The sequence below is a fragment of the Drosophila pseudoobscura genome, chromosome 3 (assembly GCF_009870125.1).
Source record: "Drosophila pseudoobscura strain MV-25-SWS-2005 chromosome 3, UCI_Dpse_MV25, whole genome shotgun sequence".
Lineage (NCBI taxonomy): Eukaryota > Metazoa > Arthropoda > Insecta > Diptera > Drosophilidae > Drosophila > Drosophila pseudoobscura.
Genome location: NC_046680.1, coordinates 10,837,454 through 10,853,958, shown reverse-complemented (window position 1 = coordinate 10,853,958; position 16,505 = coordinate 10,837,454). Strand labels below are relative to the sequence as shown.

The 16,505-nt window shown below is 44.8% G+C and overlaps 4 protein-coding genes across 4 annotated transcripts; 2 read left to right on the top strand and 2 right to left on the bottom strand.

Moving 5' to 3' along the window:
- Positions 1-468: 468 nt before the first annotated feature.
- RpS16 (ribosomal protein S16) lies at positions 469-2,304 on the bottom strand. Its single transcript, XM_033379238.1, has 5 exons — positions 2,211-2,304; positions 2,092-2,133; positions 1,755-1,886; positions 1,454-1,568; positions 469-714 (listed from the first exon to the last, which is right to left on the bottom strand). The coding sequence occupies exons 1-5, from the start codon at positions 2,220-2,222 to the stop codon at positions 569-571; spliced, it is 447 nt and encodes a 148-aa protein (XP_033235129.1). The 5' UTR covers positions 2,223-2,304; the 3' UTR covers positions 469-568.
- A 901-nt stretch (positions 2,305-3,205) lies between these two features.
- On the top strand, positions 3,206-8,207 carry LOC4804213 (uncharacterized). The gene is made up of 7 exons (XM_001360771.4): positions 3,206-3,603; positions 3,826-6,392; positions 6,453-6,793; positions 6,856-7,134; positions 7,277-7,613; positions 7,785-7,957; positions 8,026-8,207. The coding sequence occupies exons 1-7, from the start codon at positions 3,339-3,341 to the stop codon at positions 8,204-8,206; spliced, it is 4,143 nt and encodes a 1,380-aa protein (XP_001360808.4). The 5' UTR covers positions 3,206-3,338; the 3' UTR covers position 8,207.
- Positions 8,208-9,316: 1,109 nt separating this feature from the next.
- On the bottom strand, positions 9,317-10,481 carry LOC4804212 (uncharacterized). Its single transcript, XM_001360770.3, has 2 exons — positions 10,273-10,481; positions 9,317-9,786 (listed from the first exon to the last, which is right to left on the bottom strand). The coding sequence occupies exons 1-2, from the start codon at positions 10,282-10,284 to the stop codon at positions 9,469-9,471; spliced, it is 330 nt and encodes a 109-aa protein (XP_001360807.2). The 5' UTR covers positions 10,285-10,481; the 3' UTR covers positions 9,317-9,468.
- Positions 10,482-10,794: 313 nt separating this feature from the next.
- LOC6898414 (malate dehydrogenase, mitochondrial-like) lies at positions 10,795-12,499 on the top strand. Its single transcript, XM_002138424.3, has 2 exons — positions 10,795-12,026; positions 12,079-12,499. Exon 1 carries the CDS (start codon positions 10,896-10,898, stop codon positions 11,946-11,948), a length of 1,053 nt encoding a protein of 350 aa, XP_002138460.2. The 5' UTR covers positions 10,795-10,895; the 3' UTR covers positions 11,949-12,026; positions 12,079-12,499.
- The last annotated feature ends 4,006 nt before the right edge of the window (positions 12,500-16,505 follow it).

Here is a 16,505-nt window from a genome sequence, read left to right as displayed (position 1 = left end):
ATTTTTAAATTCTTCTTCGTATCTTTCACCTGAACTGCTAAATTTCTTCAAGATTCACAATTTTCGTGGAGTGTAATGGGTTAATCGTTCTCCGTCATGTTCGGAAACATATTCCTTGTTTTTGATATTCGGTTGAATATTACTAGATAAATGGGACCCTCAGCCCTGAATAAATAATTATATCCAAGTTCCAACTCCATATATAATCAACTTTCTGCAAGTTCTGCTAATTTTAAGTTTTCCCCTTTATTTGATTGTTTATAAAATTAGATTTGAACAAAGGTGAACAAATATGTATTTTGTACATGGTAACTACACATTTTCTACATGTCAACTATGGACAAATGTCCATGTGTGCCACAGACGTGTACCTGCACAAGCGATTCTGTCTCATATGTGCCTTTAAACTATAGCGCAAACCCACTACCATTAGCAAATTCCACCCAACAACAAATAGCCATAATTGAATCTTACTGTTAATTATTCCGTTTTATTCACACTTGCGCGCAAACCATTTTCAAATTGTAAAAAATATCTCTAATCCAAATTGAAAACCAGACAGAAGAGTTTAACGGTACGACTTCTGGTAACGAGCACGGGCTCCTGGACCACCGAATTTCTTGGGCTCGCAACGGCGTGGATCGCCGACCAGCAGGGTTCTGTCGTATTGCACCAGAATGTCTTTGATCTCCTTCTTTGAGGCCTCATCGACATCTGTAATAGAAGGAAAGAAATTCAAAAATTAATCATCTATGATCACCAATCAGCTCTCCAACAATTTGTTGCTCGAATCAAGTGTCGATGAAGCCTCAAGTAGCAATGGTCAGAGCTGGCCAGTGCTCTCCTTGATTGCGACATTCACTTGTTCTCCCTTGCTCAAGTCTTTCACTGGAAAAGGCAGTTACTTCCAACAAAAATCTGGTAGAAGGGGACCAGGAATCTCTGAATACGAATTGTTTCTGATGCATCACCCAATCTGCATATCAAATAAAATGCCAGCTTGGTTGGTATATGCTCATAATGTGCTTTGATCTAGCCCTTATTAAATCATTTGCAGAAGAGTATAAAGTCTCTTAAACAAAAACTTTTTAAGGGCAAAATCTGTTAGGCTGGCAGGATTCCACAATTTTAATGTCGATGAAGCCTCAAATAGCATTGGTCAAATTCGGCCGATTGCTCTTTTTGATTGCGACATGCATTTGTTCTCCCTTGCTCAAGTCTTTCGTTGGAAATGGCATTAACTTCCAACAAATATCTGGTAGAAGGTGCCTTTATATCAAATGTTTTTGAAGCATCACCCAATCTGCATATCACATATTGCCAGCTTGGTTGGTATATGCTCATAATGTATGTTAGTCTGGCCTGCATTGAATCATTTGCAAAAGAGTGAAAGTTCTCTCAAACAAAAACCTATTAAGGCCACCATTGTTGATCTAAGAGTTTTGTTACTTACACTTCTGGTAGAAGGCAACTAGGGCCTTGGAAATCGCTTGACGGATGGCATAGATCTGGGCGACATGACCACCACCGTTAACGCGCACACGGATGTCCACACCGGCGAATTTCTCCTGCAAAACGATAGAAGTAAATATATCAATGTTGGCCTTGAAAGGCGTAAAACGTCCAAATGTTGCTCTAATTTAATCAGAAACATTTTTTTATTCTCATTGGGCTTCAAGTTCGGGATAAATGCTATCATCATATCAATGTCGTGTTCAGAGCAACAACCAAAGACGGTGAGGGAGTCAACATACCTTGCCGAGCAACAAGAGAGGCTCCTGCAGTTTGTACTGCAGAACTTTGGGCTCAATCTGCTCCAGAGGGCGTCCGTTCACCTTCAGGAGACCACTGCCACGCTTGCAATATGCGACAGCGGTGGCGGTTTTCTGCAATAATCCAATAATTAGTGTCCGTTTACAATGTTTTGCACTGGAGAAGCTTCACACCAAATCAAAATCATCGCACACCCAAACATAACCTCAGCACCGAAGCGGCGGTCGGCAGAGCGCGTCGACTGGGCGATTTGACGCGCTTTTCTGTGCGACACGTGCGAAAATTTCGTTTGATTTGAATGCTTTATGGCACACACACCTTGCGTCCGAAGACTTGAACTGCCTGCACGGGTTCTCTGCGCTGCAAAATAAGAGCATTTCCATTACTTTAGTTGACATTCCACACACAATTCGGCCTTTTTTCACAAGCACAAATACCTTTTGCTGCATTTTGATCCGCGAGTTGGGTAGAAAAGAGCGGAAGTTCGTTTGACAGTTGGTGTGCCCAGATTTGTCCGGACCTATCGATAAAATATACCGAAATATACCGTCTACTTTTAAAAATATACCGAAAATATACTGACGAATTCAAGTTGTAGCGTACATAATAGATATTCCTGTCCACATAATTTTCAAACTGTTTTAAAACGTTATTAACAAAGACCTATTTCACAGATTGATGTGTTGTAGACACATTCATGCATTTGATTAGTGTCTTGTATACATACAACGAGATCGAGATACCTATTCTTGGACTCTGTAAGAGGACAATAAGCTGCAAAATATCGTTGAAATAGCTTTAAAATAGAGACTGACTAGATGGACTTTTTCTTAATTCTTTAATATCCTTTTCCCTAGGGTATGCAAGAAACATCCTGATCGTTTTCTCGGCCCATGAGTCGGGCCCGTACCATTTTGACGTAACGTAAAATTTTGACAACTGACAACGTCAAAGTTTGACAACTGACTACTTCAAACAATTTCTCCTTGAGTGCCCAGTCAGTCTCTGTCTTAGATTTTATGGTTTTCTTACGGAGACCGATAAAAGCTTTTTGGGATACAGATAAGGAAAGAAACCATAACCAGCGACAATGAATTACAATTTCAGACACACTCACCTTTCATTCGGTACACATTTACTGACTTTGCTTAAACCTTATTTAAGAAGAAATTTAAAAAATAGAGTAATACAAATTAAAATGTCTTGATCTATCAAATGGATATAAAAATCAAGGAATATGGTTTCTAATCCTCGACGGAGAACAATTAACCCAATATAGACCAAGGGGTATTTTAATATTCCACCGAAAATAATGAAAATTGAATTATTTTATATTATATATATTTATTTATTAGGTGAAATATATTGTCGATACAGCCATAAACCAGAAATAACTCAAGTTTTTATCGTGTTTAAATAAAGGGGGCCAAATTGGGCTAAGCTCGTTTTTTTTATCGGTATATTTACGGTCACATTGACGATCTATAAAACAATTGAATAGTCAGAATTTTCTTTCAATTTGTGTAGCTAGGCAGCAAGGTGATAAGAATCGGGAATTTGACTAAATGATGGTTCTCCGCCCCGCCATGTCAGCGGAGTTAAGGCAATCCGCGCGCGCGACAGATCCCGGATTTAGTGATGCGATATGTGACCGCGAGGTCATGGATGAGGATGATCGCGAAGAAGGCGAAATTGTTGATGATTACGAGGTGATAATATCCTCAGAGGATGAAGAGTTCAAGCTGCGAGCACGGATCCAGCAATTGGAGGAGAACAACAAGGATGTGGAGCGGATGGATATGCTGGCCGCAAATTTGGCAAATCAATATAGTAAGCAACATGTAGAATAAAATGGCTGTGTGTGCGTGTGTGTTGTTTGCAAGTACGCGTACATACTTGTGTTTCATAGGGCTTCTCCCATGGGATAATATTACAAAACGGCGCCCAATTCCAGTTGAACGGGTCGAGTTCCAGCCAATGTTATTTGAGTTTGGAGTTATGGCCCCTTCCTCTCACTCGAGATAAGGTTTTTGTTTTCTTTTAAAATTACAGATTATCCGGAGCTCGAAGAGCGAACTGTGCGGCTTCCACGAAAATCTCCGGTCTATCTGCTTTCCGATGTGTCCAGCCATTCGGATAACGATTACGATTCCCAGCGCAATTACCAAAGATCGAGACTGAGACGCGTAGATACTGGCAGGAGACTGCTAAATGGCGACTACAAAAGGAGTACCTCAGCGCGGCGCTACAGGCCACAGCATCTACGCAGTCGCCAGCTGACCCCAAGCTATATGAGCTATCAGCATCAGAAGCCGACCCATCATCAACATTATCAGCAGCAGGATGCCTTATTGCTGAACTCCTTCGACAGCTTGACAGACGACGAGATACGCGAGTACGATGTGACCTCCGGGAATGAGGGAGATGACGTCCTGGACCTGGAACGCCTGAAGCTCAGCAGGGACAAGCTGCGCGTGGCTTTGGCCAGAGAGGAGCGGAATGATATCCTGGGACAGTACAAGAGCAGCCTCAGAGAGCGACTGCAGTATCCCCTGCGCAAGTCGCCCAACAAGGAGCTGCTGTCGCCGCCAGTGCAGCAACTCCCCGATGGTCTCTGTCTGGAAGAGGGGGCGGAGGCGAATGCGCTACCGTCCGCTCCATCTCCAGGCGGAGACCCCGCAGAGCTTAGTCTGCGTCTGATAGCCCTCAAGTCTGCCATAATCAAGAAGCATATGGCGCGTAAGAAGCGCGATGCGGAGCGAGCCTACTCACCCACCGACATGATTAATCGCGTTCTTCCCACAGTCAGTAACACGGATGAAATAGACGACCTAATGGAGATAAGTCCGGCTGCCTCGCCAGAGCGCGAACCAAGTCCCTTCAGCTACCACACGGACGATGCTGTTGACACGAAACCGGTGGACATGGATTTGGCCGAAACGGATAGCGATGAGCAGAAAGACACTTGGAATGTGTGGACGAACAACTGGAACTCATTGGACAGAGCCGGCGGTAGCTGGCGCTGCTTTATGCCCAATAGCTCGCTGCCGCCCGTTTCCATGCCAATTGTGATAGACGAGGACGATGATCTGTATGATGACGAGGAGCCGCCACCACCGCCGCCATTCCACATTCATCCCATCCATCTTGACGAGGATGCCAGGGATGCCATGCATCTGGTCGATGAGCAAAATTCCAATCACAGCTCCCTAACGTATACTCAATCCGTTTCTATGGAAAACACAGAGACGCAAACGAAGAGTTTGGACAAATCGCATCCGGAAACGAGCGACGATGAAGCTGGAGCCTTGCGCGCCATGCTCCTGTCTAATCTGAAGACCGCTAAGGAGGCCGAACCTAGGCGTCAACCTCTTCTACCGACGCCAGTCCTGTCTTTTCCTCCAGAATTATTACCTCCCTTGCCTGTACCTGCCCCGACTCTGGCAGTGTCTACATTAAAATCGGATTCGATTGGTTCCAACGATTCCGATGATCCCGAACAACTGCGCTCGCTGCTTCTGTCCAGCATTGCCACCAAAAAGGGCAGTTGTTTCCCCACAATCAAGTCCCGTCTCAGCCCAGAGATACTCAAGAATGCGGTACGCCGCTTCCAGTCCTGTGCTTTTGTGGCGCCCAGTAAAGAAGACAAACAGTCCCAGGATGATAGTCAGCCAATTGGCCAGCCCCAGGATGATAGTCAACCAATTGGCCAGCCCCAGGATGATAGTCAGCCCATTGTACAGCTCCAGGATGATAATCAGTCCTTTGAACAGACCCACGACGACAGTCAGCCAATTGTACAGCCCCAGGATGATATTTATCCAATTGAAGGTGCGGATAAAATCGAGCAGGAAGTGCCCTCGCAGCACCTCGTTGAGGCTGCTTCTAAGTCCCAAGATTCAAACCAATCCTCCATCGGACCTCAGCCTGAATCTAGCCGTGGATCTAGCAAAGATATGATGATTCAGAAGTCCCCCTGCGCTAAAATTATAAAAATTGTAAAACCCAACAAGGTGATCAATAAGAAGAGCACAACCAAACGTAAAATTCCCACCGAGGAGCAATCCTCCGCAAAGCTGAGCTGTAAGCGACCCTCGACACTGTTGGTCAAGGAGCCCCTTAACCAGTTGAAGGTCCATGCCAGCTCCCCTGTCACGCGACTGGTCACCAATATCGATCCGGCTAGCATCAAGGTGAGCAAGCTGATCATCAGCCTGGCCGATGACTCAGCGGGGAGCGATGATAACCTGGAGCTGAGCTCGTGCTTTGGTTACTCCAACTACACTGAAAATGCCAGTCCGCTCAGCCTGGCCATGGGCAGTCCCAGTGGCTCTACAACGAGATCGAATACTCCCAACTCGGAGATACTAGAATCGACTCCAGCATCCACCTCCAATCCCAACCTCAGGCGATCGGTCATGAGTGAATACTTTGAGAAGAAGATCGATGATTATCTGAAGCAGGCGCGTTCCAAGGTCCCTACACCAGGCACAAATGGCACCAAAGAGGCTAAGACAGACAAGGCCACGGAAAATACATGTGAAAAGGAGAGGTTGGTACAAACTCCGCCAAATGTTGCCACTACAAAGACTCAACAACAGACAAAGAAAACTCCTCTGGTGGGTAGAAGCTAACACTAGCCACGATCAAAATATTCTTTACCATTCTTTCCATTTCAGGCAGTGCGACATTTGCCTGTGGCTTCGCAGAAGGAGTATCTCCGCCTGATCGAACGCATGCAGTTGCTAGAGCAGAAGAAGCTGAAGACAGCCAAGAAAACAGAGACTGCAGACAAGGCAACAACAGCCGCATTGGGGGAAGCTCCAACAACGAACGGCCCCAGCCAAGTGGCAGTTCAAAAGGCAGCCATCCACAGCAGCAGCAGTAAAGCATCAGGGGCAGGGACAGGGACAGGGGCAGGGGCAGGGAATGAAACCCAGGTCAAAACCATCGTGAAGCCAATTCAACCGCCCAGGGAGTCCCGGTTGAAGTCGTTCGAAAACTCATTTGCCAGAATCGGGTAGATATACACGCTTGCATAGCGCTCAGGGTTACTCATCTCTGATTGTGTGTCTGTTCCAGGGGAAGCATGATAGCAAATTTGGAAAAGTCCATGCAACTGGTCGAGGAGGCTAAGAAGTCGAAGGCGGTGCGCATGCGAGGCTCGCATCGGCTGAAAGAGCTCTACAGCGAGATGCAGGCCGTAAGGCAGGTCGTCGAGCAGGAGGAGCTGAAGCTGGCCCGCATTCAGCCGGAGATTCAGACCACCCACCAGATCATCTTATCACTTAAACAAAAACGCAACAAGCTCTACGCAGCGGCCATGGACCTGGGCAAAGGATTAAGGGGCGACGACTACAGGTACTACCACAACGACAACAGCAGCCAGATTGCAGATCCACGTGGGAATGGTGGAAACAAACGAGCAAGACCGAGCTCCAAATGCCCAGAGCTCGGGACACCGGAATATTTCTATGCGATTATAGATTCGCTTTTCTTGCAGGTTGCTCGACGAGGGAAAGGCGGAAATCAGCTACAAATCAACGCAGCTATCCAAGCAGATCCGCCTCTACAACTCAATAGTGAAATACGACGATCTTACGAAGTTGACGGAGGAGCAGCAACCTCTGCCGCAGCCACCAGCTGAAAACGATAGCCAGCCGCCACTGACTGCGATGGAGTCCGAGTCGGCAAGGGAAGATGAGACGAGTCGAACTGCCTCTGAGGCAGCGAGGGAATCGGAGGCGAATGGAATATCGAGTGATACTGCGATAGTTGCACGCTCAGAGCCACCACCGCCAGATAAAGCCACCGAGTCCGAGGCCCAACTGATGCCAGATGTGCGTGGATTTTATTATACATATACCAATTGCTTCGTTTCTAATGCTAAGAAAGTTCTCAAGTCATTCAACTCATGTACGGCTGTGTTTCATCCGTGCTGAGTTCACTCGCCGAACTGTGGCCCACAAAAAAAGCCCCCAAACTAACGAAACGGTTGAGTTTATTTTCAGAATCAACCCCTGGACGAGCCAGACCCAGAGCCGGAACCAGAACCGGTATCTAAACTTCGGCCAGGACCCTACACAGTGGGCACTATGAGGGAGCTGCGCGAGGAGGAGGCTGCGTCGGTGAGGGACACGTACCTTCCGGCGTACCGATCGATCATGCCGCGGAATTACAGTAGGTGAGTAAAATCTTCGGATCGGCCGGTTGGCGAAATGTATTTCCGTGCTTTTACTCCATCCCGATAAGCCCCTGCGATGTCCATGCCACCATCTGTCCCTTCGAGCTGATGGGACGCTGCGAGGATGCGGACTGTTCCTACCTGCATTTGGACCGTCTGGAGGCGACAACCCCAGCTTCAGACCCAGACCCAGCCCCAGTCCCTGCTCTGGGACCTTTAGCTGCCAAAAACCAAACTCTTTCAAACTAACCTAAAACAAAAACAAAAAAAACACATAAACGTGAAACAAAAATAACATTCTTAAATAGCGTGCTTGAATTCTGGTAAGTTGAACTCTTCACGCGACTAATATTTAAATGTTGTTTTCAGTCAACGTTAAAAAAAAAAAGAGTAAAACACACAAAGAACAAATCGGCAATCGAACAATTAAAGCTGATCTTTGAAAGGAGCAGAACAGAGCAGAGCAAAAAGCGCAGCTGCAGTGGCAGCTGCAGCAGCCAAAATGAGTGCAAAAACAAACAAACCAAAACCAAATTTTAATGAAAAAACTAAAAAAGCAAAAACCGAAAAATGAAGAACAACAAGATAACAAAAGAGAAACCACCGTTCCGTTAGTTGTTTAAACCTTGCTTGTTAATTACATTTATATGTATATACCTCTCTCTCTCGTGCCGTGCAAGTTCGATGTTCGATGGCGTTCGATGTTCGGTGCTGTACAAACAAGTTTGAACCGCTCGAGCGGATGTGCATTTTTTACCATTACTAGTATACTTTTCCTTTTTGATTTTGATTTTTATTTTCCACAAATCTACCAATTGGAAATTCAAAATGAGTCCTAAAAGGCAACAGCAAGACCTGTAATATTCGTTAAGTTACATTCGCGTAGTTTCATTGATTATTTGCTTGCTTTTCAAAACTTTATTGGTAGGATCGTTAGAGCCGATATTGATTTATATTTTCCAATCACTCTAAATAGTCATTATATATTTGTAATTATTATAAAGTTAAAAAAAAAAACACCAACTGAATTTACAAGAAAATTCAGAACACAAACAATTTATGAGAATTAAATAAAAAGGATTTTAAAAATAAATAAAAGCGTTTCCGTGGGTAAGAATACAGAATCTTGGCACCTACCACTGAAGGACTGCAGAATGTTGGAGGGAATACTCACTGTAACTGCAGGTTAACGGTGCTGACATCAATGGAAGATGCCTCCAAGAGGACACCAAGGGAACTACATGCCTTTGCTAAAAACATTTCGAAACATTCTCGAGGCCGCGACGGTTCACCCCCGGAAAAACAAGGGGCTTACAGGCCAATGCGAGCGCCTCTATGGCTAAGAAAAACCAGATTTAATTGAATGTGCTAATTTAGCCATGTCTTGTTTATTCCTAGATAAATATAATTTAATTTAAATACATTAGATTATCACAGCCAATACATGCGGTAGTACAAAATAATTTAATTGTCAGATTTGTTCATTCGATTCACGCCGCATCTTCTCCTACTTAGTAGCCCTCATCGTTGCCGTAATACACATAGGAGTGACACCAGTTCTTGATGCCATCGTCGTTGCTGCAGCACATCGGATATATGATCTCTGACTTGGTGACTTTGGCACAGCGCATGCACAGCTCCATGGTGGCGGTATCCATCTCGCACTGCTGCACCTTCATGATGGTCTCCACCGACAAATCCCCATTGTATTCACTGGGATCCACGAGCATTTTTGTTTTGCTCTCCTCTGGCGAGGGTCGCGCCTCCACTCCATCGTTCAGGGTGATTAGAAGCAGAGTCGCTATCAGTAGTAGTATATTGTGGAACATCTGGAAAGATGATGAAATGAAACCGTTAATCAAAATAATGTTTAGGTGGGTGTACTAATGCTTAAATTGGTTTATTCTCTGTTTCTAGTTGTCGCAAGATCAAACAAGTCCACTGATGCACCAGTTGCTTTTCGGCAGTTCGAACAGGTTTAGACTTTAAAGTAAATTATTTCCACAAATTGGAATATATTTTTTGCGATTCAATTAACATGATATTGCACCTCCATAGACAGTCTGCAAGTTCATTCACTTTCGGGGATTTGTATGGTATAGATCCAATAGTGATATACCGAAATACGCTGCGATTCTTCAATTAACTTCACTTCCTTTTGGCACATGCTATCCATCATTGTTAAGTGTAATTTTGATTATATTTTATTTGGATTGCCGATAATCTTTGGGTTGGACATGTTCGATGGGGTGTCGTTAGACTTTGGATCCAAGAATTCATTCAAGATTTCAAAGGCTAAACCAATGTTTGCTTACTTTCTGAGCCATTCCGCTGGTTGAGCTGATTTATTTGTGGATTTATTTATAATACTTTCTCAATTTCCGCTGATGGAGAATACCGCGGACTGAGACGAAAATGTTGATTGCTTGAATCTACTTTAGGTATATTGTGGTTTTTTTTCGATGGTTTTGCCATACGTATTGATAGCCTAGCTTGCCCGCAACTGGAAATCAGCGATGATGGGGCATTACTTTTTATACATGAACTGAACCATCCGAAGTCCCAGCACTCACTCCCGAGAGCGACGATCTCGTGTCAGCGATCGGAACCCGAAGGCGTCTATCAAGAGCGTACCTCAGCTCTCGGCAGCCCCAGGTACTGTAGTCGACTCGTCTTGGCTGGGGACTTGATGGTTCGGCGTGGCGATGGAGATGGGGGGCGATGGGGCTTTTCCCACCCTAATCAGAGCGGGTTGGAATTTACAGTAGGCCCAAGAAGCTACGCCCCTTCAGACACGCACGTTTCATTGATATACATATGTACATAGTATCTCTGACATATCATTCATTTAGAGTCAAGTGAAATTCCGTTCATCTCCAAATCGATTGTAGGCACAAATTAGAGTTTTGTAAAATTTTGATTATCAGAAAACTGTAAGATGTTGGCCTCGACAACCAAGGGACTGCTGCAACGTTTTCTCAATCAGAGAAGCTGCCGCCGGGAGTTCAAGGTGGCTGTCGTGGGGGCCAGCGGTGGCATTGGGCAGCCGCTGAGCCTGCTCCTGAAGCAGAATCCTCTGGTGGGCGAGCTGTCCATCCACGACATGAAGAACATCAAGGGCGTCCAGGCGGATCTCTCGCACATCTGCACCTCGGTCCAGACCAATGCGTACGAGGACCAGGAGCTCGGGGACTGCCTGGCCGGTGCCGATGTGGTGGTGGTGCCCGCCGGAATGCCCCGCAAGCCGGGAATGACCCGTGACCAGCTGTTCGAGGCCAATGCAGGGGTGGCCCTACGCGTGGCCTGCGCCGTCAGCGAGTCCTGTCCCCAGGCCCTGCTGGCCTTTGTCACCAACCCAATCAACTCGATCGTGCCCATTGCCGCGGAGCTGCTGAAGTCCAAGGATGCGTACGACCCGCGCCGTTTGTTCGGCATCACCACTCTAGATGTGGTGCGGGCCAGTACCTTCGTCGGGGACTTTCTCAACCTGAATCCCAGAAAGGTGGATCTGCCCGTGATTGGTGGCCATGCCGGGAAGACCATACTTCCCGTCTTTTCCCAGTGCTGCCCGAGCTTCCAGTGCCAGCTCGAGGATATAAAACGCCTGACGCATCGCATCCAGGAGGCAGGAACCGAGGTGGTGATTGCCAAGGCCGGTGCCGGCTCGGCCACTCTGTCCATGGCCTATGCGGCAGCCCGCTTTGTCAACTCACTGCTGCGTGGCCTCAACGAAGAGCCGGACGTGATGGAGTGCGCCTTTGTCGGCTACAAGTCCCCATGCCTGCCCTTCTTCGCCACCCCCCTGGTGCTGAGTGGCAAGGGGATCGAGAAGAACCTGGGGCTGCCGCATCTGGACGATTTCGAGCGGGAGTCCCTGGAGCAAATGCTGCCCGAGCTGGAGAAGAGCATACAGAAGGGCATCGCCTATGCCAAAGAGAATATCGCGGCAAAGGACGAGCAGGAACAGTGCCAGAAGGAGTGCCAAAAGTAGCCTCCCTACTCCTGAAAAGCTACCGAACATTCCATGCCATTCACTACACTCCACCGTCGAACGATCGATCGCCATTATGTATGTACACATATAGACAGACGCATATTTATACTACAACATTCACATTCAGATTCAGATTCAGAATCACATTCATATTAATGTTGCGTAGACACAGTCAATTAGTGAAACATCATGCTGCTGATAATGGACTTTTCATGGGCGCTAAACTGATTACAACCGATTGATAGGCTTGATCCCTGATGCGCCACTATATGATGCAATGCCTTCCCATAGAGAATTCCCTTCCGGCAATAATGCGGAATCTCCGGCGACACTATAACACACGCATTCCCCGGATGACGGATGATCTCACTCTGCCCTCTCCATTTCCCTCTCTCTCTCTGTCTGGCCAGACCCGTCTTGTTTATTTAATTCATTCAAATTGATACGCAAAACTAATTAATGTCGAAACAATGTCTGTAATTGCATATCAGATTCTAGGAAACAGTATTGTTAACCCCCTTTTAATAAACGCAATAATGTAATGAAAACTTTTTCAATTGGTTTATTTTTCCGCATTTCCAGAGAAAAACGAGGGGCTACGTTTGTGACTTGCTGCTGCGGCCGCAACTCTACATTTATACTCGATACTTAGTCAGTATGGCTCTCCTCCGACAGAGGACGCACACATTGCACGACGATGGGTGAGTGAGCGACCGAAAAGCCACTGAAAGTTCATTTGTTCCGTATGGCTGTAATAATGATCCCATCTGCTTCAGATTCGGCAATCTGGTAGATATGGTTATTCTCGATATGTGGTGCGAAATTTGGATATATCACAGGAGTGTGGATACCCAATTTGGCTCTGAGATCTAGGCGCTCCGGCAAAGCCGACCTTTAAAAGTGTGTGTTAGAGAGAGACAGAGCGAGAGAGAACGGAATTGTTTCCTTCATTCTGCCTATAATAACGATACGATCTTTTCCTGATCTGCAGTCTAGAAGATATAGTAACGATGACGACTCTGGGTTTTGGTTTTCTCGTATCTTGAAAATTGTAGACGCCACAGATTTTCGTCCTTTGTGGTGGCGGAAGGGGGCGAAGCAAAGTTTTGAAATTCAGTTGTAACAGGGACATATCACAGAAGTCTGGATGGAAAATTTAGTTGTTCTAGCTTCTATAGTCTCTGAGCACTAGGCGCTCATAGGGACGGACAAATCAATATACTTTATGGCGTCGGAAACGCTTCCTTCTGGACGTTACCACTTTCACCATTAATGCATATACCCCTATACTCATTTTGAGTATCGGGTATGAAAAATACATGCATCATTCATAAATATATTACCGAAGGTCACGATGAGAAGGGCAAATTGGCAACGGGTAAAAAGGGTCCGTCCGTAGCTTAAAAGGAAACAATATTTGTTCAAGTGAGCAATCTCAAAATTTAATCAGATATGATGTAACCTTTTGCTCTGTTCATTTGCTCAATGAATTTGAAAACAAATGTAAGTAATTCCCTTTTTACAATTTACAACAAAATAGCTACAAATCGCAGCAGATAAGATTGGAAATCCGGGGAATTTCTCATGTTAGGGGTTTTGTTGAGATCCATGCGACCCTGGCAACTTCCCCTGGATGAAGTCTATGAACCGATCGCACACGCAGATCATTCCTGTATTCTATAGTCCATATTTGAAGACCCAGTTTGAAGTAATTAAGCAAGATGAAAAACTAAACCAAGCAAACAAACAATGCAATTCACTAGCTGATTACACTAATCGAATCATCTGTATTGTCATTGGCTACAGTAAAGTAAAGTCGTGCTTACATCAAAGTACTTGAACAATTGTACATACATACACATGCACACATATGGAAGAAGGAGGTATGCACCAGGGCATTGTCATTTTGAACCAATTCACTTTTGTCTAGGTGTAAACACCAAATAATAAGCAATGATTCCTTGGCCCAGACAATGAACTTTGGAGCCAAAAGATTATCGCAATCAGCCACCATTCGTGCTCATTTCTGATTTCATATTTTCTTTCTTTCTTTCTGTCTTTTTTTTTGTGCTAATTAGTCCACTCGATCGGACAGGGAAGCACTCCCCAATATAGTATTTGGCCAGACAAGTGGTTTCGTTTATCAGATCGCGCACGTTCCATGGAGCATAAATCATGAAACATTTCATTAAAATTTGGAAAAGATTCAGTCTCGTTCACATGATTCGTGAATCGACACTATTGATGGAACGATGGAATGGTATGCTGCATGATCTGATCCGAGGAGCTGTTGCCATGGGCCTTTTGGAGAGGCGTGGGTGAGGGTGTGGTGGGAGGCTAGATCCCAGACATATGTACAAGGAAACTGTTACTCCGTATTTATAGAGTCAAGCCACAAAGAGCCGATTGAAGATTGCTCGCGATGGTGACTATAAATAGGAATGTTTACAAAATGCCTCTCGGCCGAAGCGCCTCCTGCTCCGGCGAATCGATCCAATCTCTTATCAGAACGAGGTCACCCACCACCGCTTTTGTTTGTTTGTCTCCGTCTCCGTCTCTGTCCAGGATGAGTAATGTCATCAGCCGAATTATATATATGTACATACCCAAGTAGTACTCAACTTAGTCGTCCCAAGAATTCAGAAATCATTCCACCCGCACGCCGCACGAGGTCTTATGGTTGTGCTCAAAGTCCAACAGCATAATCATGATCACGATTCATGGATCCGATCCCTGGCATGAGGCTGAAGTGTGTGCCACCGAAGGAACAGAAAGATACAATATAATGACTTTTGATAAATGGGAGACTTTCCTATCAGTCATAAATTGGTATAATTGATGCAATTTCAACAGCAAACAGTCGTACCTCATAACTTCTTTATCTTCCGCTTTCACGGCTGATTGCACATAGGGATTTCAGCCGTCATTGATAATAGCCAACGTGCTAATAACGGAACATTTAAATAAATTCGTTTCTTTATTTATACTAGGGGGCAAGCCCCCTGCTTCGCTCGTGCGCCAGCCCCCGTCTCACTTGTTTAAGCAACAAATAAAAAATGCCATCGATGGACCGCCATCTGCCAGATCCATTTGTATCGGTGGGATAAATATTTTTCTATGAAAATCAAATTTCGAGCGACTACCCAAACACAAATAATATAATTCATAATTATAATGCAAATTATTCTCTTTATCCTTAATAATGTTACATTTTATATGTTCTACTTTCTACATTATTCTAAATTATTTTCTACATAATGTTTATTTCTTTTTAACAGGTCCGAAAAGCTGTTTTGTAAAGCTAACAGAGACAGAAAAGCTACTCTTTTGAATTAACAGAGCCGAAAAGCTCTTCTGTTAAATTTACTTCTACACTTTTTACTTTACATTTACACGGGCATAGCATGTAGACTTATCTATAACAGAGACCGAACCGCAGCTAACAGAAGATCATACACTGAGAATAATATCTTAGTCAATGCATGTCTACTAACCAACTGAGCTAATAATTGTTTAGGTTTTCCACAGCTCCTTCCATTGCCTTTAATTCTGTTTGAACCACAACTTTGTCGGCCTTATAGACAATGCTAAAAGCCGATTTGTAGGCACCAGAGCGCGTTTCGATCATTGACTAAGAAGCCTGGGTGGTACTCGGGGTAACTCGGGCTAGAGGCCAAGCAAAGAGCACGGGTATTTTTCAAAAATACATCACAGGCCATAGGCATAGGAAAAACCATACTAGTACCAAAATTCTTTGGCTGTCAACGGCATGAGTATGTTTACGATCCTGGCTCCTTGAATATTTTATGATAATTGCTCCATAATAAAATACTCCAAATGGATGTACATATGTATGTACTTACACCCTTATCCCCTGCTGCCCCTGTGATGTCCGCAAAATCTAATTAAATGTACATTTGGCAAATGTGTTGGATGCATTATGCAGCTGAAGCCCAGGAGGGGCTTCTCTATTTGCATATTCTGTTGCAAAGGTTAGACAAATGAATTTTCGATATTGGGGCGGACACTAAACAAAGCACCCCCCCTTCTCGCCATCCCGCCCATCCATCAGTTGTGTCGTTCAATCATTGTCTATTGTCATTTGCCGATGGGCATTGCAGTGATATTGATTTTATGTACATATAGAAACGGAAACCCCAAATGGGCCATCGTTTGCCCCCAAAGTCATTTCTAGACCATGCACCACAATAGCTACCACAAAACATGTGAGCTGTGCCCTTCCTTGCATGTCTGTGTCACCTGTCATTTGTCTGGCCTGCAGATACATACATATGTACATATTTACATAATAAACGAGTATTTACATGGCACATCGAGTCGCCCTATAAAATGCTTAATCCATCAAGAAGAAAACACATTTTCAGGTCGATCATTACAATTGCAGCTATTTGTGCCTTTTTTGTCATTAGGTATCTTGAAATGATGTTCAAAATCATAATACTCTCTGCAAGATATACCCTTGCACATACATACATACATACATACAATGAATGACAAGATCCAAGCTCTCCCACTCTCACTCCATTGCCGCCC

Excerpts from the sequence above, each read along its gene's own strand:
- LOC4804213 (XM_001360771.4), top strand. The coding sequence starts at position 3,339 with ATGATGGTTCTCCGCCCCGCCATGTCAGCGGAGTTAAGGCAATCCGCG. Across the intron at positions 6,393-6,452 it reads AGACAAAGAAAACTCCTCTG|GCAGTGCGACATTTGCCTGT; the intron begins GTGGGTAGAAGC and ends TTTCCATTTCAG. Across the intron at positions 7,135-7,276 it reads TTAAGGGGCGACGACTACAG|GTTGCTCGACGAGGGAAAGG; the intron begins GTACTACCACAA and ends CTTTTCTTGCAG.
- LOC6898414 (XM_002138424.3), top strand. The coding sequence starts at position 10,896 with ATGTTGGCCTCGACAACCAAGGGACTGCTGCAACGTTTTCTCAATCAG.
- RpS16 (XM_033379238.1), bottom strand. Across the intron at positions 1,887-2,091 it reads TTCAAGTCTTCGGACGCAAG|AAAACCGCCACCGCTGTCGC; the intron begins GTGTGTGTGCCA and ends GGATTATTGCAG. Across the intron at positions 715-1,453 it reads AGTTGCCTTCTACCAGAAGT|ATGTCGATGAGGCCTCAAAG; the intron begins GTAAGTAACAAA and ends CTTCTATTACAG.